This window comes from Pleurodeles waltl, chromosome 8 (assembly GCF_031143425.1).
Source record: "Pleurodeles waltl isolate 20211129_DDA chromosome 8, aPleWal1.hap1.20221129, whole genome shotgun sequence".
In the NCBI taxonomy this organism is placed as follows: domain Eukaryota; kingdom Metazoa; phylum Chordata; class Amphibia; order Caudata; family Salamandridae; genus Pleurodeles; species Pleurodeles waltl.
In genome coordinates, this window is record NC_090447.1 from 1,002,578,448 (window position 1) to 1,002,601,239 (window position 22,792).

Genomic DNA, 22,792 nt, shown 5'->3' on the forward strand with positions numbered 1-22,792 from the left:
TGATATGTGTGCCCATAACAATGAACTTGTATTACTATTGTGGATTCTATCCGATGTGACCTCCTCATCAATCCAGAGTTAACAACACATGGTCAGGCAAGTCCTGCACCTATGCCTGAAACAAATGACTGACATTTAACAGATAGGGTGACACGTAGCCGTTAGACAAACACTCGAACAGGAAAAACCCAGATCAATCCCTCAGATAGGCAGCAACACCACAATAGTCATAGGAGATTGGGCTTCAATAAAACACATTTGGCTGGATGGGCGCACGTTCCCAAAACACCTAAAAGTTAGATGACATACGAAGTTAGGAACACTCAGCCAGTAAGAACACAACACACACACATAACATGCAGTGATCATGTGCTCCTCATGTTGGACAGCTCGACGTGTTACCTACTGGCCTGCATTTTGTCCACACAAGGTGGAAACCCACCTGAGCACCATATCAGATGGTCTGATTTATGACTCCATGACTAAGCCTGGATTTCTTTCCGCAAAGAATGTATAGAATTGTTTTATAACTCTTCAAGAATTGTATAGAAGGGTGCTCAGGACTCTAACTTTGAGAGACAGTCATCAGACCACGACTCAGTACTGCACTCTCCCGGCCGCTGTGTTTAATTAAAGCAGCTGGTCCTGTTTTGCCAAACACCTCTTGTCTTTAATTTCTTTAAGGTAAATCTGCATTCGAGAAACAATAGGATAGCATTAAAAGGCAGTAAGGGGCTTTTAGGATTCAATATAAGGTACCTTTAAGGGGTAGTATGGATTTTGCAATGGGGTCTGTTAATAGATATTAAGGGGTTTTAAGGTGTAAAGAAAGGTTTCATTAATGGGTAGTTAGGGGTTCTAGTATAGGTAGTGTTATGGGGTAATACAGGGTTTACAGTGTTCATTGAATGGTAGCATTAAAGGGTTTGTGGTGGTCAGGGAAGTATGGCATGAAGGGGTGGTAAGAGGCTTGTAGGGTTCAGGGAGGAGCAGAATTAAGAGGTAGTAAGGAGTTTTTATGGTTTAGGGAACATAGCATTAAGTGGTATCGATAAATTCCTAGGAGGAAGAGAAAGGTAGCATTAAAGGAAAGCAAGGGTTTAAAAAAAAGCCAGGAGTAATGGGAAGCAAGGGTTCTCAGGTTCAGGAAAGGTAACGGTAAGGGGTAGTAAGGGTTTTAGGGTTCAGGGATGAGTAGCATCAACGTCTAGTAAAGGTTTGTAGGGTTCAGGAAAGTGAAGTGGTAAGAGGCAGTAAATGGTTTTACAGTTCAGGGAAGGGCACCTCTAGTGGGTGGTAACAGTTTTTAGGATTTAGAGAAGGATAGGGTTATGAGATAGTAAATGTTTTTTAGGGTCGGAAGGTAGCAATGAACAGTACCTAGGTGTTTTAGGGATCACAAATGAGTAGTATTTAGGGAAAAAATAGGTTTTTAGGGTTTAGGGAAGGGTAATAATAAGGGTTTCTTGGGGTTCTTGGAAGGATTTTGGTTTTTTTTAGCATTCAGCAAAGGGTAGTGTTAAGGTATAGGAAGGAGTGTTTAGGGTTCAGGGAGGGTAGCATTGAGTTGTATTAAGGGTCTTTTTTTACAGTTCAGGGAAGTGTAGCTAAAAGGGTATCAAGTGTCTATTAAGAGTTTAGGTTTGAGTAGCATTAAGGGGTAGGGGGTTCTGTATATTAAGAAATGATAGTGTTAAGGGGTAGGAGCGGGTTTTTACAGTCCAGGGATGGGTAGCCATATTGGGTGGTAACTTTTTTTAGGGTTCAAAGATAAGTAGCTTTAAGGGTTAGTAATGTTTTTTGGAGTTCATAACCATTAAGGGGCAGAAAGGGTTTGTTAGGGTTTAGGGATGAGTGATGTTAATGAGTAGCAATAGTGTTAAGAGATTGGAGTTTTACGGTTCAGGAATAGGTCGCATTAAGTGATACTAAAGGGTTTGTAGGGTTAATGAAAGGGTAGCATTAATGGGATTTTAGGGTTCACATATGGGTAGTGTTGAGGTGTTGTAAGGAGTTTTAAGGTTCAGGGAAGGGAAGTTGTAAGTAGTAACAAGGCTTATGGTTCCAGGATCAGTAAAGATAAGGAGCAGTAAGCTTTTCCATTTCAGAGAACGGTTACATTAGTGGTAGTAAGGGGTTTTTAGGATTCAGGGAAGGGTACCTGTAAGGAGTAGTAAGGATCTCTAAGGATCTTTAAGGTTGAGAGAAAAACAATATTAAGGGGTAGTAAGAGGTTTTTTAAAGTTCCCAAATGGGTATCATTCCAGGATAATAAGAGGTTTTCATTGCTCAGGGAGGGGTAGCGTTCAGGGGTAGTATGGAGTTTTAGGGTTCATGGTAGCTAGGGGTTTGTAGGTTTCAGAGAATGGTAGCATTTAGGAGCATAAGAGGTATATAGGATTCATAGAAGGCTAATTTAAAATGACAGTATATTAAACAAGTAAATCATTTTAATATATGAAAATATTAATTTTGAATTGCAATAAACCTATTATCAATAATGTGTTTTAAAATGCAAACAATACCAATTTATAATTAAACAGTTTTGGGGGCCGGTGAGCTTAAAAACACCCTCCATCCCATAAATCTTAAATCTAGGAATTAGAAAAAAACACCATTCTTTGAGGGATTGCTATGTTAAGGTGTATCTGAAGTTGATGATAGAAAGGGAAGGGCGGGCTGGGGCTGCAATAGAGCAACACATTCCTCACTATTGCCCTCCTCCCATTTGTTCTGCTTCCAGAGAAGAACACACACCATAATTAACAAATAACCTAGGAGACATATAACATTGCAGTGAAAAGTGTTTGACCTAAAGGTCGAGCTTTGTTATAACACAATAGTTTGATTTGATAAAGAGATCTGGCTAAATTGACAAATGATTACATCTTTTGGAAAGTAAGCTGTCCAAACAAATCATGTACTTCTGTCTACCAACATGTGACTGGAGCTAAAGCGTCTCTCTATAATACTTGTGAAACCTCTTTTTAGCTAGATCTCATGATGAACACAGCTGTGTGTTTATCAGTGTCTGCTGAGTTTGCTAGTACATCCATTCACTCCACTTAATAAAAAGTTGCAATAAACATTTGCTTCTGGAGATTATATAGCAAACACACTTGGGGAAATTCTTCCTTTGAAATGACTTTGTTAAAACCTTTACAATTGCAGGTTTTGTGAATTGTGGAATCCAGAATTCTGTCATATGTCTCAATCAAAAATATAATTGTTCTCATCTTTTTTTTGTTTAATTTTGTATGTCACTATGATATTTGGATTTGATGGCTGAAAGACAGTTTTTCAAAAAAAAGTGCTGTACTTTTAATTTTGCAAATTTCATTTCAGTCGTGCTGTTGTGAACACTTTACAACATATTAACATGGACCAATGAGACTCTCCATACTCATGGCTCGTTAATAACACAAATGAATTTCTGGCCAATTGTCAAAATGAAATCGTTACATATTTGGAATGGTTATAAAAAAAAATGGGTAAAAACTTTTCATTATTTATTTAAGGGCAGATGTATCATAATACATGTTGTTTAGTTTTATTTGGTTAACACAAATTGGCCAAATCAAGAGTAATTCAAAACAATTGTCAATTGCAAAAAAAGTATATGGGCTGGAAACGTGGCTCATATTTAAACTTTTAAGATGGTTGCTGCAGTTTTATTCAAGGTTTTTTTCACTTCTTTACAGGATATAGGTGTCTTCGAAAAGAGAATGTTAATGCTTGACGGGATGCCGACAGTCAGAGTCAAAACAGAGTTGCTGGAATCTGAAGAAGGGGTATGTAAACTGTCCAGGCCATTCCACTTCGTGATAGGAGTAACCATTTCCAGATGGCTCCGCAGCCCCGAAAGTCTTTAACACAAATTATTTTTTTATCTTCCAGTTGAATCTGGGACTATTGTAAGATTAGCTGAATTTACCATGCATATGTATGTTAATGAAACTACTGCAAGACTAGCTGAATTTACAATCCATATGTATATCATGAGCTTCTTGTAGAAGGTATGCAATGTGTCTCAAGAATCCAATCATCATGGAAGCATAAAAGAAGAAGAAAAAAACAAAGATGAATGGCTCAATTATTTTCCTATCTTGTCAATCATGCTTCTTTTCACAGTACTTACTAGTACTGGACAGGGAAGCGGTCTGTCATTTAAAATTGGCTCATTGTGAGGCGAGCAGGAAAATTACATCAATAATCCAGCAACTGGGGTTACTGATACTGCTGGGTATAGTAACTCCAGGTTGCAAGATAACAGCACCATTACCAGTTTTTTCCTGAGGAATGGGCAATTATTTCTCATACCATAGTTTGCTCACTGGTTGCCATAGGTATTATGTGCTTATAAAGGTTTACCACCACACAGAGATGTCATCATGTTTCACTGCTGAGATCTGCCCCAGGAAGAAATCCCAGGCTGTGGTATGTCTAAATGCCTCCTAAACCAGATTCAGATGTAGAATCATGTTGCAACTGATTTTGGATTGCTGAACATCCTGAAATGATGGCCTGAAAGAGTCTACAATGTTAAGAGTTGACAGGGAAATGGTAAAACCGAATTTGCATCAGGGCTCATCATTTCGAGTAAAGTCTTCTTAAGTGGTTCAAGTGCTGTTACATGTGGGCGTTTGAATGTAGCACTCCTCCAGCTATTACAATATAGATAGATTTCCTTCATTCCCAATCACTTTCCAAACACAAAGCTGCAGTAACAGGACTGTATTCCACTACTTCATCAATCCCTTTCCTCAACCATTCCCATGTTATGAATGGTTTACAGTTCAAACTGAAACAAATGTACAAATGAGGCTCCTAGGAGAAAGCCAAATTGCCATACTAGTCTATTAAGGTACTGTGACTGGATGCTTTTAAATGCTAGATTCTTCTTTATCCTACACTTAATCAAGGCGGTATACTGTACAATTTGCACTGATACACTATACGTTTCCTAACTTTACATTCTGACCATAATGCTATTAAATGAGAGGCTACTACCATGATCAGCTAAAAGTATGTTTCTGCAGTTAGTTGGGGGAAACGGGTGATTAATTTTGTCAGTGTGACAAGCAAAGCTTAACCTGGTGTTGAAATATTACAATAATGTTGGTGGTAAACATAAACAGACCTATTGTGCCATGTGAGCTTATTTTGGATAACCTTTAATGGAGAAAAGTACGAGAGACACACAGCCAACTCTTCCAAAAAGATCATAGTCCCAGTTCAAAATAATGTTCCACTTTTTAGTCAAAGGCATTTTGCTGGCATAGGGCAAAGCTTTACAATACTTATGCCTTTCCTTTCATAGAAAGGGAAATTTGAGAGTGCAATTGATGTTGGTTTACAAAATGTGCATTGTATTTCTCAACACGTGTTGGTGCACATCTGTGACTAGGGGACAGTGTTGGCTTTAGTCATTCAAACCTTTTCTGAATTATATATTTACAATTGAAGTTCACTGAAAATTAGCAGAAGGTAAAAAAGCCATCCTGTGTCACTGTATAGGTTCTGAAAGATCAGACATTTTCAGGGCCTTACCTAGACCTATTCTCCACTGAAAGGTAAGGCGATGGAAATGACTTTGAAGGGACAATGATTAGATTTGAGAAGTACCAGGCAAAAGCTTAGAATTAGAAAGATACTGGCCCTAATTATGACCCTGGCAGTCTTCTGACCTCCAGGGTGGTGCTAAGCCAACAGGGCATTATGAGCCTCCTCTCCGTCAGCTTTTACATGGCTGTTGGACCGCCATGTATAAGCTGGCTGAGAAAAGGTGCAGGTGCACTTGGCATGGGAAAGTGCACTTGGCATGGGCAGTGCAGGGTCCCCCATGGACAGCCCCCTCATGCGTGCAATGTGTCCTGTTGCACCCTACACACTGCAACATTGCCACCGGTTCAACTATGAGCCGACATCAATGTTGTGAGCTTCTCCCCACTGGGCCAGCAGGCAGAAACACAGTTTCCTCCCGTTGACCCAGTGGGAAACTTGTATGGGGCCTGCAGGAAGGTGGCTGCACCGGCAGTGTTAAGTGGGCGGGCTTTTCTGCCCACCAAACTCAAAATGACCCCTATAATGTCTTCATGGTATGTCAGGAAGAAAGAGAAGTCTTGATGATGATTTGATGATGCTAACAATGGGTTCCACTACATTTAACTTTGGAGCTGCTTCTAAGAATTGCTTAGAGACCAATTAATGTGGAACACCAAGTATAAAAACAAATATAAGAACTTCTGTGCGTAATGGTAGAACCCACTAGTGAAAATTATACATCTAGCTACACAATTGAAAAATCAGAGTCTTATGCGAAACTGATGAATGACAACAAATCTGATAATCTGATAAAATGAAGAACAAACTATGTTACGTTTCTGATAAGGTAGCTGCATTTAGCTTCATTCAAGGAGTGTAGCATCTAGAGTAAAGAATGTAAAGACTGTAAATCACGTGGATGAATTTGACACTTTGCCAATGTATACAGAGATTGGGAGAAATTTAACAAAGTGAAAGTAGGCCAAGTAAGTGCTGAACCCTAAACTGAAAAAAGCAGCCTATCAAACCCTGTTCAATATTCAAAATTCTGATACTAGCAAATGCATGAACAAGGTGTCTGTAGTAAGAGGGTTGACCATTTTGAGTAATGACAATAGGAATATTAATCTTCTAATGTTTTAATTGCTGAACTTGAAGTCATGACAGATTTGTAATTTCCCTACATCATCACTAAAGAAAGGTTTGACAAAGTAATAGCAGTGAAAGTGGAACATTTGCAATAGCCAGGTGAAAGAACTTTTATAGACAAGATATAGATTTCATAGGGTACTTAGAGTGCCTTCCCTTTCACTGATCGGGGTCTTCCCCACCTCCCCCTCCCTAGATGCAACTCCAGACCCACCCCCCCAACACACAGGCACCTTCACACACCATCACACACATTCAGAAACACACTGATACCCACATGCACCCACACATGCATTCATCCATTCACACACACATCCAAACACACTGACAAAGAAGCACACGCATTCACACAACACAGCATACACGCACTTACACATCCACACAAGCATACACATACCACACACAACGTACACCCATGTTCAGGCACACACAAACATACACCCCCACACCCCCACACACTCACAACACCTCCCACCCCCACCCCTGCTGGGTCACCCGACTTACCTGATTGCAGGGGGTCCTCCGGCTGGAGAAGCCACCAGAACCGTCTGCCAGCAGAACACCGCCAGGCCGCATTATGCGCCATGATACGGTCTGCGGCGGTCTACTGGTGTGGCGCTGCTGCTGGCGACAGCACCACCTTACCGCCGTCTGCCGCCATGACCGTAGATGGAATTCCGCCATCCTTCAGGTGGTATTCCTGCTATTCCTGCTACAGTCATAGTATGGCGGTCAGCTGGTAGCCATGGCAATGGTCTTTTGGCAGCCATCGCCGTAGCGGTAGGTGGTTTTTACTGCCACTGTCATAATGAGGGCCATAGTGTGAGTATTCAAGATGACAAATAGTGGAAGGTAAGAAGGGTAGCCAAATGCAAAGGTGAGTTCAATGCTGTGACTTCTGCTATTCCAACTAAGAATTTTACAGAGGAAGACTCAGTTATTTTCCCCATAATATTCCCATCAGTAATAGTACATACCTTCTCTCCAATGATGTAGTAAGAACTAACAGAGAGGTGGTTCATGTTCCAAAGCTAAATAGCCAGGAACCTAATAAAGGGACTGTTGCTGATGGTAAAGCCATCACTGACGAGGTTAATACTACCACGAGGACATGTAAACCCTCTTAGAGAATCATTTAAGAGTGATTTTCCACCCTTCCACTCTTCAAGTGGTTCATTCTCTATGGGTTATGCTGTTCTGCATACTTTTTCACTCTGCGCTCAATTTCTTTGCTTTGTTGTTTCAACCATAACTTTCAAAGGTGGGAGGTGTATTATATATTGATATGTATACTGTCAATTATACCGTTACCATGTTTCATCTTAATTATGTGATTTCTCTTACCTAATATCACCCTGTCCTTTCTAGCTTGTTAGTGCAAAATAGGGATGGAATGTTTGGATAGCAAGAGAAAAGAGAAGCAGTAGAGCAGGAGTGCCCAGAAGCTGGCTGTAGGGATGATGTGTGTGTTATGGTTGATGAATAAATACGTCTTCCTGCATCCTTTAAGTCTTCAGCATCAGTACCACACGTTTGGTGGGGAGAATCACTCCTGTCTTTTGAGTCTTTCAGCATTGTTACTTCCCCTTTTATTATGTTCCCAGGGTTTTTATACATATTGCATGAGAAAATGTGACTCCAAGTTGTTCTTCTTAGGACTTGATTTTGTCCTCACCCCTCCTTTTCTAGATTTTTCCTATTGTATTAAAGGTCCATGTGCATTTCTCAGAATATTTCTAAAAGGACATCATCTCATGTACCTGCCTTTGCAAACCAGTCCCCACTCATATTAAGTTTTGGGTGGCTGGTACAGCAAACTTACTCTTGTGGGCCTTTATTCTTATCAAACATTAACTTTCATATCATGGATTTCATCCTTAGTTCTATTTTCTTGTCTCAATCTGGGTCCTCTTTCTGCCAACTATAATTATTCATTCCTCCAGTGTAGGCCATTCTTTGAATGTGAATTTCTTTAAAAATGTTTAGATCTTATAAATTGATCATTGCTGGGACCAATGTCTGTGTTAGACATACTGTGAAAAATTGTGTTACTGACTGAGGGGGTGATAATGTACTCAAGCAATGACCACAACCCTTGTCAGGGTGAACCACAAAAGTCACTAAATTAACCTGTACTTAACAATCTGGTATCCTGACACAAATGTAGTCAAGCTTCACATAGGCACTGTGTAAAATGTTTATTCACCACAGAAACAGTAATAAAGTGAAAACACAAGACAACAAAAATCTCATGGCAATTTAGAAAAATAAAGAAATATTTAATAAATAAAATGTCACAAAAAAATTAAATCCAATCAATAAAACTTCAGTTATGCATTTTAAAGTTTTTAGTGAAATCTAGTGCCTAAGAGATCGAAGCGCCAACTGTGGGTGTCTGTTTGTGTGAGATCGGAGCAAAGTTAATAGGGCAATAGCGATGGAGCACAGGTTGGATCTTTGAGGGTGATGAAGCCCAGACTCAGTTTATCTTTGGAATTAGAAGAAATTTTGAAGCAAAGTTCAGGAGACGGTAGAGTTCAGCAGGGAAAGTCCCAGGCATGTGTAAGGAGATGTTGTCGTCACCGGGGAGTGCTTGATAACATCTCTGTGAAGACATCCACAATGGCTGGGAAAAGCTTTGAGTGGGAGAATCCGGAATTCTGACGAGTTTGTCGTAGTTGAGGGGAGCCTGTTGCCTTCCAGCCCAGTGAAGATTTTTACCTTTGGACTTAAAGAATTTTTTGAAAACCGAAAACCTTCTGTGGAATAAAGCTGCAAGCTGTAGTCAAAGAGGTCTTCACAAGACCAGATAACGTCATACAGAGGTTTGCTGCTGCGGAGAAGGTAGCTGGAAAGCTACAGCGAAGTCAGGCTGACTAGCGATGCAACTTGAACGGACCAGCTGGCAAGTTGGTCCTGGCCTTCTGTCAATTCTTCTGCCACTTTTTGGTGAACATTTTTTCAAGTTCTAACTTTTATGGTTAGGCAGGGGCACCATCTCTAAAGCCACTTCCAAGGGTCCAGACCATGGGGGGGAGGTGAGAAGTTTACCACCTGGGGCTTTAGGACTCACTCTAGCAAAGGCCAGGTCCTCTTGGGCACCAGGCAAGCCTCAAGCAGTAGGGAAGTCCTCTGGATGAAGCAGGGCAGTCCTCAGGGAGCAAGTCAAGTCTCAAGCAGCAGTAGGGCAGCTACTAGGGTCCAGGGAGTCCCTTCTAGAAGTTTCCACATGTCCAGGAGTGTACTGAAGAGTTGCTCTAAGAACCCCATATCTGGTTCTGGAACGTAGTTCCCTTCCCTGGTTAAGGCTCCAAGAAGTCTATGGTGACAAAGCACTACTGTCATGTTCCCTAGTGTGTATGTTGAAGGCAGCCCTTTAAAATGTAAATAGAGCAGGGATCACCTCCACTCCCAGCAATCCATCTAGGTTGGCCATTCGTCCAATATTTCATCCCCTATGTCTCATCCTCTAGAAGGTATACAGCTAAGCCATTCACTGTAATGTGACCCTGCACGCTCGCAGAGGCCCTCAAATGGTTAGGGCAGGAAAATGCCAACTTTCTAAAAGTGGTATTTTCAGAATTGTGACTTAAAATCTGACTTTACCATTTTAAATTACAATTCATTTGAAACTAAACATGACTTTTCTACCTCCTCCAAACTGAAAATGAACACTTATTAAATGTACAAGAGGAACCCAGTAGTATCCTATGAAAAAGGTATGCCTTCAGTGGTGAAAAACACATTTAAATGTTTTACACAACTATGATATGTAAACTTTAAAGACTCATGGCCTACTTTTTAAATATAATGTACCCTGCCCTCAGGGCTTTTTAGGTCCTACACAGGAATAATGATATAAAAAAGGAAGGTTTAGGCCTGGCCACAGGTTTATTTTGCCAGGTCACATTGGCGGTTTAAAACTGCACTACAGTTTGCAATGGCAAGCCTGAGGCTTCTTTTAAAGTGCTACCTGAGTGGGTGGCGCAATGAGTGTGTGGTGAATCCATTTTAGTTCCCCACTGGGACACAGGAGTCAGCTTAGCCTTTGGCTTGCAGGACTGTGACCCCCGTCACCTAGTGACCTATTACTAACTTAGTATGCTGTTTTTTATTCCACTTATTTTATTATTTCTATAAGCTTTTATCATTGCTTACATTATTCAAGAAATGTTTTGATTTCCTTTATCAGTGTCATTCTGAGAAGGTGTCACTATCGGCATCACTATCAGTGATACATGTAGGTATTGTCATCATGCTCCTTTCTCAAGTACATGTGAGAGGAACATCATGCACACTTGTTAGGGATTGTGTATGCAATTTCTGATACAAGTCTGCCACATTATCAGTTGTTTAGGAATATACGTGCATCAGGGATCCTACATGATCTGTATAAATACACCTCATACGTACAAGATCATTACAGGGGTTCCTTTCAGATGCCATCTATCCTGCATGTCACCTAACTGCAGAACTCAGCCTTTGTGTCACCACGGAGTCTGACATAGAGACCTCATTCCAAGGTAAGAAGGGTTAGAGAGTGCTTCTCATAGACAAGGTACTGGTAGATTAGGTTTATCATACTTAGCTCTCACTAGGGTTGAGATTAGGCTTTCTTGGTTAGGAATTGTATATCTAATGTTTATCGTAAGATGGTGGGGGGTTTTCATATTCACAACTCTTATCTTCACAATTCTGTTTTTATTACTGTTCATTATCCTAATCACTGCAGCACATGCATTTTATCATAGATTGTAGTCTTTTCGATAAATATATTGAAAACTCTTCTGCATCTCCTTTATTGCCTATGTGTATATGAAACTAATTGCTAACAAGAGAAAAGGGTAACTTCCATTCTACCACAACTTCCCTGCGAGGTCTAATCTAGAGTCCACGTGTAAGGCTGCCAGAAATCACCTTTACTTTCTGAGTTTTGGTGAGGTAATGCTTGTGAGCTGGGAGGGTTGGGCCACCAGTTCTGACTTGTTGCAGGAGTGACTCAGTCACCTACAAACAAAAGTGCTGTCATCTTTAAACCAGCAGTCTCACTAGGGAGCGAGAGTCCAACTACTACAAGTGCTGCAGGCCCATTAGTGACATTTAATATACAGGCCCTGGGTACATGTCGTACCATATACTGGTGACTTGCGAGTAAATATTATGTGTCAATATGGTGTAGGCCAATGTTACCATGTTCGAGGGAGCAAGCCCTATCTCTTTAGCACTAGATCTTACATGTTTTATTCCTCTGTTTGTAGCTGTGAACTCAACATTTGAAACACAAAATCTATTCGCTACATCTGAACACCTACGTCAGGAACCAAAAGGGTCCCGTCATTGCTAACTCACAAGACACCATGGGGGTCATTATGACCCTGGCGGTCACTAGACCGCCAGAGTCACCGTGGTGGTCGGACCGCCGTGGCTGTGGTGGTCCGACCGTCACATTATGACCGCGGCAGAGCTGCCAGGGTCCAACCGCCAACACTGCCAGACTGCCGCCAGCCTGTCGGTTCCGGCGGTTGTAATCTGCCAGGGTAGGGCTGCAAGCAGCACTGCCCTGGGGATTACGAGTCCCATCCGCCAGCCTGTCCATGGCGGTAAACACTGCCATGGAAAGGATGGTGGAATGGGGAACTCTGGGCCCCCATGCACAGTCCCATTGCTCATTCCACTGTGCAAAACACTGTTTCTGCCTGCCAGCCCAGCGGGGAACTCATAATAGGTCCTGCCAGGTTCTGGCCTGATGACGGTATGGCATTGGTGGGCGTCCTCTGCCGCCCACCAATGTCATAATGAGGTCCTATATCTCCTCCATTGTTAAATAATGAATATTTGTTCCATATATATACATATACATTACAACTCCTCTATAAGTCATCATGGAGCTCTGACCAAACACCTAGGTCGTGTCCTCTGAGGCTGTGAAGAGAGAAGAGAAGTATCCATGACTGACACTTGTGATGTAGGGACGGATGAATTCTGGGGGCAGTCTACAGCCTCAATCAAACTAGTCTCATTTTTGACATCAAGAACTGGCAAATGATGAGGCAGATGCCTGAAGTGCAAAGAATGTTGCGTAATGGACTTTCCAGGATGTTGAGCAGTCACCATGTGTCCTTTGATAGTCACAGCTTTGAAGGGTTTCTCATCATAGGTAGCATCAGATTTGTGGTTCACCTGTTGCTGCACCAATACTCAATCTCCTTCATTGTAAATAAAGTTCTTGGCACATCGGCACTTGTCGGCATACAATTTCATCATTTGTTTATGGCACAAGTCTGTTAGACGAAGTTCACCATCTATTATAGATCTTCTGTTGGTCCAGTGTGGTAACTTGGTTGTCATGGCTCTCACAACCATCAGGGTGGCAGGACTTTCACCTATCGTTTGTACAAGGAGTCAACCACTAAACTCAGAGAATAGAATCGACAATCGACAACTGACTTCAGATCAGTCCTCTCCAATTTAGCATGCTGGACAGTCTTTTTAAATGTGCTCATAAGGCGTTAAACAACTCCATTTGCTTGTGGCCAGAGAGGTGTGATTTCATGATGCTTCACAATGAAATGATTAAGAAAGTTTTGAAATTCTTGACTAATAAAATGCGGACCATTGTCAAACTTTGGAATTGAAGGAACACCCCATATTGCGTAATTGTCAAGAGTCTTGATTACTCTTTTTTGAGTAATCAATGCGAGATCTTCTTCCCATGGAAAACAGGAGTATTTATTGATAATCACCTTCAGGAAGGAGTACCATTACACTGTATTGGCACTCGTAGTTAGTAGGGCTTTGAACTTTCCCTGCTTGGTGCATGCTAGTGTAGTCATATTCCTGTAGTCCCAAACCCTGAAATTCACTTCTAGGAGGCATCTCGGCTTTTGGATTGCCAAAGATGGTAAGCAATGCTTGATGATCAGTTACAAGAGTGAAAGGTTTTCCATAAAAGAATATGTGTTCAGAAGCCCACACTACTTCTAAACTTTCTTTCTCAGGTTGTGAATAGGCATGTTCAGTTTGTGACAAACGTCTGCTTGTATATGCCACAATATGCATTTAAGCACTTGGGTGTGCATTTTGTTGGGCAAGGAACGTGCCCAACCTGACCGAGCTTGTGTGAACAAAAACATCTGTATGTAGCTTCGGATCAAAGTAGGCCATTCCAGTGGTGTTCTCAATTGCATGCTTGATTTTTTAAAAACTTTGTTCAAATTTGTGTGACCAGTAAAATGAAGCATTTCTTTTTGTAAAGTCTCTTAAGGGAACACTTACTGTGGCAAAGTCACATATGTATCTGAAACAATAACTGGCTATGACAAGGAATGAATGTAACATGGTAACATTTTGTGGGGGATTGTTGGCTGACCAGGATTATACTTTAGTTAGATCTAGCATCATACCTCCATCAGAAAAGATATGGTCAAATAATTTAAGATTTGTTTTGCGGAACTCATACTTCTCTGCATTCTAGGTTAGACCTGTATCAGCAAGTAATCGAAAAATGTGTGCTTTATCATGTTCTTTTCGTGTGGCCCCTAAAGACTAATATGTCATCACTGTAATTGAAACCATTTGTGACAGGATGTATTATACTTCAAATGACATCTTGGAAAAGCTCTGAAGCTGAGGACACACTGAAACCGAATCTTTGATATCTGAAAAAACGAATGTGAATAGAAAAGTTAGTAATGTACCTGCAATTTTCTTCCAGTTCCAATTGATGATACCCTTTGTTCAGATCAAGGCAAGAGAAGACTTTAGCACCTTTTAGCTGTCTGATCATGTCAGTAAAGTGTGGACCTGAATGTAGCTCTTTTTCAATTGCCTTGTTAGCTTGATGCATATTAACACAGATGCCTACACCTCCTCCACTGTCCCTTTTTGGCACCATCACTATGGGGTAAACCTACAGAGTTCGACCAGTAGATCGCTCAATGATATGCATTGGTAATTTCTCAAGCTCTTTCTCAGCAGCTTCTTATAGATGTAATGCAATTCTTCCATGTCTTTGAACAACAGGACGAACGTCCTCATTGATATGCAGTTTCACTTTAATGGTCTTAATTTATCCTAATCCATGAAACAACATCAGGAACTGACTTACTATCTCAGGATGAACATTCATGTTGTAGTTCATAGATATCAGTGCTGTATAGGCCGCAGCATTGAAATTCAGTAAACAGGCATGTTACTCAGTACCTTGAAATATATGAATGGGTGTGTGTACCTTTGTCTTTATGTGTCTCTTGATTGCTATGAATGAACCTTGACTCTTTAATGTTGTTGATGCAGCCAGTGTATGCACCTTAGTCTTCAACGGTGTGAGACCGGAGATGGAGACAGTTTATTGCATTTCTCCTCAGGCATAATGTTTATCGACACTCCTCTTTCAAAAATAAAGCGTATGGAGCAGCTGTTTTCCTTGAGTGTCATTTTCGGGCAATGTACGAATTACTTTTATGATTTTGCTCATCAACTCAACTTGTATTCTTCATTGCATGCAGCCAGTCTGACATGCGCATGTTTCTCTGAGGCGACCATGGACATTGCACATCCATCTTCTTCACTGTTGCTTGACAATGACAGTGGAGAACTCTTGGACAAGAAGTTAGTTGATGATCAACTTTGTTTAGTGTTCATTTGCCTCAGCTGAGTTTGCTGCTTGGCCTTGTGGGGGTGAGTAGAATGTTGCTTCTGGAACATTCCGGAATGCATTTTGTATTCTCTGCGTGATACACTTAGGCCCATATTTATACTTTTTGACGCTAACCAGCACCGGCGCTGACTGCCATCGGCCCTGGAGGTTTATGTATTTTTTTTTTTTTATTTCATTATGGCCAGCTGTTTCATTTTTAGTGATAGTTTTCCTATCATGACCATTCACGGCGTTGGCCAATGGTGTGTGCTGGTGAGTGGTTCACCTTTTCCATTTCTCATCTTGATTTAGAATTAGATTCATGTTCAACAACCAGAAATATTTGCTATCATTTTATTAAGGTGGGGAGTGTCCATGTCGTCTTATGCGCCAGCTTGTTTAGACTCTTGTGGCTGGTACAATGCTGGCCCCACACAGTATTGCTTTATCTGTGGGTACCTCAGAGCACCATGAATCATCTGCAACAATTGTCCGTAGCTCATCTATGGCTCTCATCCACACCAGCGAAACAAGCTGCTCCATTGATTGCAAGTCGCTTGCCCCAACCTCTCAATACGAAGCCTGTGTACACAGGCATGTTCCCTCCAGTGTCAGTGCTCCTGTGCAGTAGATGGTTAATAAACCCTTCTCAGTATTTGCTCTAGATATGCAGATTGCTAAAACATGAATAAGCTCATATCTTGCAAAATTTGCAAACTCATAAATAAGACTAAAGGCCATATGTACCAACACATTTTCCCATAGACACAGAATGGGTAAAACCCTTTGATACATCTGACCATATGATTTTTAAGGGACTGAAGTAATAAGACAACCTTAAAACAAAGTACCTGATGAGGTACTTAAGTAATGACTCCCCATTAGAGGAAATTACGAGTGATGACCCAGAAGTATCTCCCTCAATTTCATTTGTACAAGCCTCCACACAGGAATCTCAATTATATATTCTGTTGAACACTTCCTTTTTTTAAAACAAACTTATTTTCACTATATCATCAATAACTCCAGACATTAAATAGCACATGAAATTGATATCTATGTGGCATATGTTGTCAGTCTAGGGCTTCGAACATTTGATTGACATTTAAGAGGTGAAAGTGTTGGATAAACGTTTAATAAAGTACTGCACTGAGTAGCAGTGATAATTATAACGTTTTTTTTTATATATCCTTCGTCACTCTTCTGTCATTTTAAGCACTGTAATCAATAGGTGTTACTATTAGCCGATTTAATAGTGCTCAATATACTAACTTCTGAACAATGGAAGGCTGAGCCGCCCGTATCAGGATTCACCCTAGTCATACGCAGATCATCACATGTTCCAGTAGCGAATGTGTAACTCACTGAGACATTTTTTTCACTAAAAGTCTGTTTGTGAAAAGGACATTATCCTTGGTATCCTTCTTGTTATCATAGCACTGGATGCCCAAGTACACACTTATTATGTCATATTTACTATACTAATTCTTGTATATGTAACCATTCAACAGTACTGAATTATATTTTGGTTTAGAGTGCAATGAAATTCTTTGTAACAAAACAGTTCTGTCTAAGAGAAAAGAAAGGGCTATTCTCCAGAGAAGCAGCTAATTCAATGCAGAGAAGGGAATAGTTAGCGGCTGTTCTCCTCCATTGCATCGCAGTTATTTGCTGCTGCCATTTGGGAATAGAAAAACGCCAAGTAGGGCTGGCACGAGGCTTGCAACAGAGTTCCGCCTTAGGTTGACATTTTTGTGTCCCTGGCACAATATGGTTTTCGTTATTAAAATGATTCTAGGCTGGAGCATGTTTAGATCACCTTCGCTGCTGTGCGAGGGAAATTTTGGGAAAAATACACTTTTAAGTTTACAGAAAATGTATGCATTTGTTTAACCCCTTCGCTGCCAGGCCTTTTCCCCCTCCTGTGCCGGGCCTTTTTTTGCCTATTTGGGGCAGTTCGCGCTTAGGCCCTCATAACTTTTTGTCCACATAAGCTAACCAAGCCAAATTTGCGTCCTTTTTTTCCAACATCCTAGGGATTCTAGAGGTACCCAGACTTTGTGGGTTCCCTTGAAGGAGGCCAAGAAATTGGCCAAAATACAGTGAAAATTTAGTTTTTTTCAAAAAAATTGGAAAAAGTGGCTGCAGAAGAAGGCTTGTGGTTTTTCCCCTGAAAATGGCATCAACAAAGGGTTTGCGGTGCTAAACTCAGCAGCTTCCCAGCTTTCAGGAACAGGCAGACTTGAATCAGAAAACCCAATTTTTCAAAACAATTTTGGCATTTTACTGGGGCATACCCCATTTGTGCAATTTTTTGTGCTTTCAGCCTCCTTCCAGTCAGTGACAGGAATGGTCATGAAACCAATGCTGGATCCCAGAAACCTAAACATTTCTGAAAAGTAGACAAAATTCTGAATTCAGCAAGGGGTCATTTGTGTAGATCCTACAAGGGTTTCCTACAGAAAATAACAGCTGAAAAAGAAAAATATTGAAATTGAGGTGAAAAAACCATCAATTTTTCTCTACGTTTTACTCTGTAACTTTTCCCTGCAATGTCAGATTATCGAAAGCAATATACCGTTACGTCTGCTGGACTCCTCTGGTTGCGGGGATATATAGGGCTTGTAGGTTCATCAAGAACCCGAGGAACCCAGAGCCAATAAATGAGCTGCACCCTGCAGTGCGTTTTCATTCTATACCGGGTATACAGCAATTCATTTGCTGAAATATAAGGAGTAAAAAATTGCTATCAAGAAAACCTTTGCATTTCCAAAAAGGGCACAAGATAAGGTGTTGAGGAGCAGTGGTTATTTGCACATCTCTGAATTCCGGGGTGACCATAGTAGCACGTGAATTACAGGGAATTTCTCAAATAGATGTCTTTTTTACACACACTCCTATATTTGGAAGGAAAAAATGTAGAGAAAGACAAGGGGCAATAGTACTTGTTTTGCTAATCTATGTTCCCCCAAGTCTCCCGATAAAAATGGTACCTCACTTGTGTGGGTAGGCCTAGCACCCGCGACAGGATATGCCCCAAAACACAACATGGACACATCACAGAAAACAGAGCTGTTTTTAGCAAAGTGACTACCTGTAGATTTTGGCCTCTAGCTCAGCCGCCACCTAGGGAAACCTACCAAACCTGTGCATTTCTGAAAACTAGAGACCTAGGGGAATCCAAGGAGGGGTGACTTGTGTGGCTCGGACCAGGTTCTGTTACCCAGAATCCTTTGCAAACCTCAAAATTTGGCTAAAAAAACACATGTTCCTAACATTTCTGTGGCAGAAAGTTATGGAATCTGAGAGGAGCCACAAATTTCCTTCCACCCAGCGTTCCCCCACGTCTCCCGATAAAAATGATACCTCACTTGTGTGGGTAGGCCTAGCACCCGCGACAGGATATGCCCCAAAACACAACGTGGACACATCACAGAAAACAGAGCTGTTTTTAGCAAAGTGACTACCTGTAGATTTTGGCCTCTAGCTCAGCCGCCACCTAGGGAAACCTACCAAACCTGTGCATTTCTGAAAACTAGAGACCTAGGGGAATCCAAGGAGGGGTGACTTGTGTGGCTCGGACCAGGTTCTGTTACCCAGAATCCTTTGCAAACCTCAAAATTTGGCTAAAAAAACACATGTTCCTAACATTTCTGTGGCAGAAAGTTCTGGAATCTGAGAGGAGCCACAAATTTCCTTCCACCCAGCGTTCCCCCACGTCTCCCGATAAAAATGATACCTCACTTGTGTGGGTAGGCCTAGCGCCCGCGACAGGATATGCCCCAAAACACAACGTGGACATATCACAGAAAACAGAGCTGTTTTTAGCAAAGTGATTACCTGTAGATTTTGGCCTCTAGCTCAGCCGGCACCTAGGGAAACCTACCAAACCTGTACATTTCTGAAAACTAGAGACCTAGGGGAATCCAAGGAGGGGTGACCTGTGTGGCTCGGACCAGGTTCTGTTACCCAGAATCCTTTGCAAACCTCAAAATTTGGCTAAAAAAACACATGTTCATCACATTTCTGTGGCAGAAAGTTCTGGAATCTGAGAGGACCCACAAATTTCCTTCCACCCAGCGTTCCCCCACGTCTCCCGATAAAAATGATACTTCACTTGTGTGGGTAGGCCTAGCGCCCGCGACAGGATATACCCCAAAACACAACGTGGACATATCACAGAAAACAGAGCTGTTTTTAGCAAAGTGACTACCTGTAGATTTTGGCCTCTAGCTCAGCCGCCACCTAGGGAAACCTACCAAACCTGTGCATTTCTGAAAACTAGAGACCTAGGGGAATCCAAGGAGGGGTGACTTGCGGGGCTCGGACCAGGTTCTGTTACCCAGAATCCTTTGCAAACCTCAAAATTTCGCTAAAAAAACACATGTTCCTCACATTTCTGTGGCAGAAAGTTCTGGAATCTGAGAGGAGCCACAAATTTCCTTCCACCCAGCGTTCCCCCACGTCTCCCGATAAAAATGATACCTCACTTGTGTGGGTAGGCCTAGCGCCCGCGACAGGATATGCCCCAAAACACAACGTGGACATATCACAGAAAACAGAGCTGTTTTTAGCAAAGTGACTACCTGTAGATTTTGGCCTCTAGCTCAGCCGCCACCTAGGGAAACCTACCAAACCTGTACATTTCTGAAAACTAGAGACCTAGGGGAATCCAAAGAGGGGTGACTTGTGTGGCTCGGACCAGGTTCTGTTACCCAGAATCCTTTGCAAACCTCAAAATTTGGCTAAAAAAACACATGTTCCTCACATTTCTGTGGCAGAAAGTTCTGGAATCTGAGAGGAGCCACAAATTTCCTTCCACCCAGCGTTCCCCCACGTCTCCCGATAAAAATGATACCTCACTTGTGTGGGTAGGCCTAGCGCCCGCGACAGGATATACCCCAAAACACAACGTGGACATATCACAGAAAACAGAGCTGTTTTTAGCAAAGTGACTACCTGTAGATTTTGGCCTCTAGCTCAGCCGGCACCTAGGGAAACCTACCAAACCTGTACATTTCTGAAAAACTAGAGACCTAGGGGAATCCAAGGAGGGGTGACTTGTGTGGCTCGGACCAGGTTCTGTTACCCAGAATCCTTTGCAAACCTCAAAATTTGGCTAAAAAAACACATGTTCCTCACATTTCTGTGGCAGAAAGTTCTGGAATCTGAGAGGAGCCACAAATTTCCTTCCACCCAGCGTTCCCCCACGTCTCCCGATAAAAATGATACCTCACTTGTGTGGGTAGGCCTAGCGCCCGCGACAGGATATGCCCCAAAACACAACGTGGACATATCACAGAAAACAGAGCTGTTTTTAGCAAAGTGACTACCTGTAGATTTTGGCCTCTAGCTCAGCCGCCACCTAGGGAAACCTACCAAACCTGTACATTTCTGAAAACTAGAGACCTAGGGGAATCCAAGGAGGGGTGACTTGTGTGGCTCGGACCAGGTTCTGTTACCCAGAATCCTTTGCAAACCTCAAAATTTGGCTAAAAAAACACATGTTCCTCACATTTCTGTGGCAGAAAGTTCTGGAATCTGAGAGGAGCCACAAATTTCCTTCCACCCAGCGTTCCCCCATGTCTCCCGATAAAAATGATACCTCACTTGTGTGGGTAGGCCTAGCGCCCGCGACAGGATATGCCCCAAAACACAACGTGGACATATCACAGAAAACAGAGCTGTTTTTAGCAAAGTGACTACCTGTAGATTTTGGCCTCTAGCTCAGCCGCCACCTAGGGAAACCTACCAAACCTGTGCATTTCTGAAAACTAGAGACCTAGGGGAATCCAAGGAGGGGTGACTTGCGGGGCTCGGACCAGGTTCTGTTACCCAGAATCCTTTGCAAATCTCAAAATTTGGCTAAAAAAACACATGTTCCTCACATTTCTGTGGCAGAAAGTTCTGTAATCTGAGAGGAGCCACAAATTTCCTTCCACCCAGCGTTCCCCCACGTCTCCCGATAAAAATGATACCTCACTTGTGTGGGTAGGCCTAGCGCCCGCGACAGGATATGCCCCAAAACACAACGTGGACATATCACAGAAAACAGAGCTGTTTTTAGCAAAGTGACTACCTGTAGATTTTGGCCTCTAGCTCAGCCGGCACCTAGGGAAACCTACCAAACCTGTACATTTCTGAAAACTAGAGACCTAGGGGAATCCAAGGAGGGGTGACCTGTGTGGCTCGGACCAGGTTCTGTTACCCAGAATCCTTTGCAAACCTCAAAATTTGGCTAAAAAAACACATGTTCTTCACATTTCTGTGGCAGAAAGTTCTGGAATCTGAGAGGACCCACAAATTTCCTTCCACCCAGCGTTCCCCCACGTCTCCCGATAAAAATGATACCTCACTTGTGTGGGTAGGCCTAGCGCCCGCGACAGGATATACCCCAAAACACAACGTGGACATATCACAGAAAACAGAGCTGTTTTTAGCAAAGTGACTACCTGTAGATTTTGGCCTCTAGCTCAGCCGCCACCTAGGGAAACCTACCAAACCTGTGCATTTCTGAAAACTAGAGACCTAGGGGAATCCAAGGAGGGGTGACTTGCGGGGCTCGGACCAGGTTCTGTTACCCAGAATCCTTTGCAAACCTCAAAATTTCGCTAAAAAAACACATGTTCCTCACATTTCTGTGGCAGAAAGTTCTGGAATCTGAGAGGAGCCACAAATTTCCTTCCACCCAGCGTTCCCCCACGTCTCCCGATAAAAATGATACCTCACTTGTGTGGGTAGGCCTAGCGCCCGCGACAGGATATGCCCCAAAACACAACGTGGACATATCACAGAAAACAGAGCTGTTTTTAGCAAAGTGACTACCTGTAGATTTTGGCCTCTAGCTCAGCCGCCACCTAGGGAAACCTACCAAACCTGTACATTTCTGAAAACTAGAGACCTAGGGGAATCCAAAGAGGGGTGACTTGTGTGGCTCGGACCAGGTTCTGTTACCCAGAATCCTTTGCAAACCTCAAAATTTGGCTAAAAAAACACATGTTCCTCACATTTCTGTGGCAGAAAGTTCTGGAATCTGAGAGGAGCCACAAATTTCCTTCCACCCAGCGTTCCCCCACGTCTCCCGATAAAAATGATACCTCACTTGTGTGGGTAGGCCTAGCGCCCGCGACAGGATATGCCCCAAAACACAACGTGGACATATCACAGAAAACAGAGCTGTTTTTAGCAAAGTGACTACCTGTAGATTTTGGCCTCTAGCTCAGCCGCCACCTAGGGAAACCTACCAAACCTGTGCATTTCTGAAAACTAGAGACCTAGGGGAATCCAAGGAGGGGTGACTTGCGGGGCTTGGACCAGGTTCTGTTACCCAGAATCCTTTGCAAATCTCAAAATTTGGCTAAATAAACACATGTTCCTCACATTTCTGTGGCAGAAAGTTCTGGAATCTGAGAGGAGCCATAAATTTCCTTCCACCCAGCGTTCCCCCACGTCTCCCGATAA

General features: G+C 42.2%; 1 protein-coding gene across 2 annotated transcripts in view; it reads left to right on the plus strand.

Annotated features, from left to right (window-relative positions):
- Positions 1-22,792, plus strand: part of KLF12 (KLF transcription factor 12) — a 977,710-nt gene that overhangs the window by 508,840 nt on the left and 446,078 nt on the right. For both annotated transcript variants that reach the window (XM_069205282.1, XM_069205283.1), the window contains exon 4: positions 3,702-3,791. In XM_069205282.1, the coding sequence (XP_069061383.1) occupies positions 3,702-3,791 (90 nt within the window). The remainder of the gene's footprint in view (positions 1-3,701; positions 3,792-22,792) is intronic.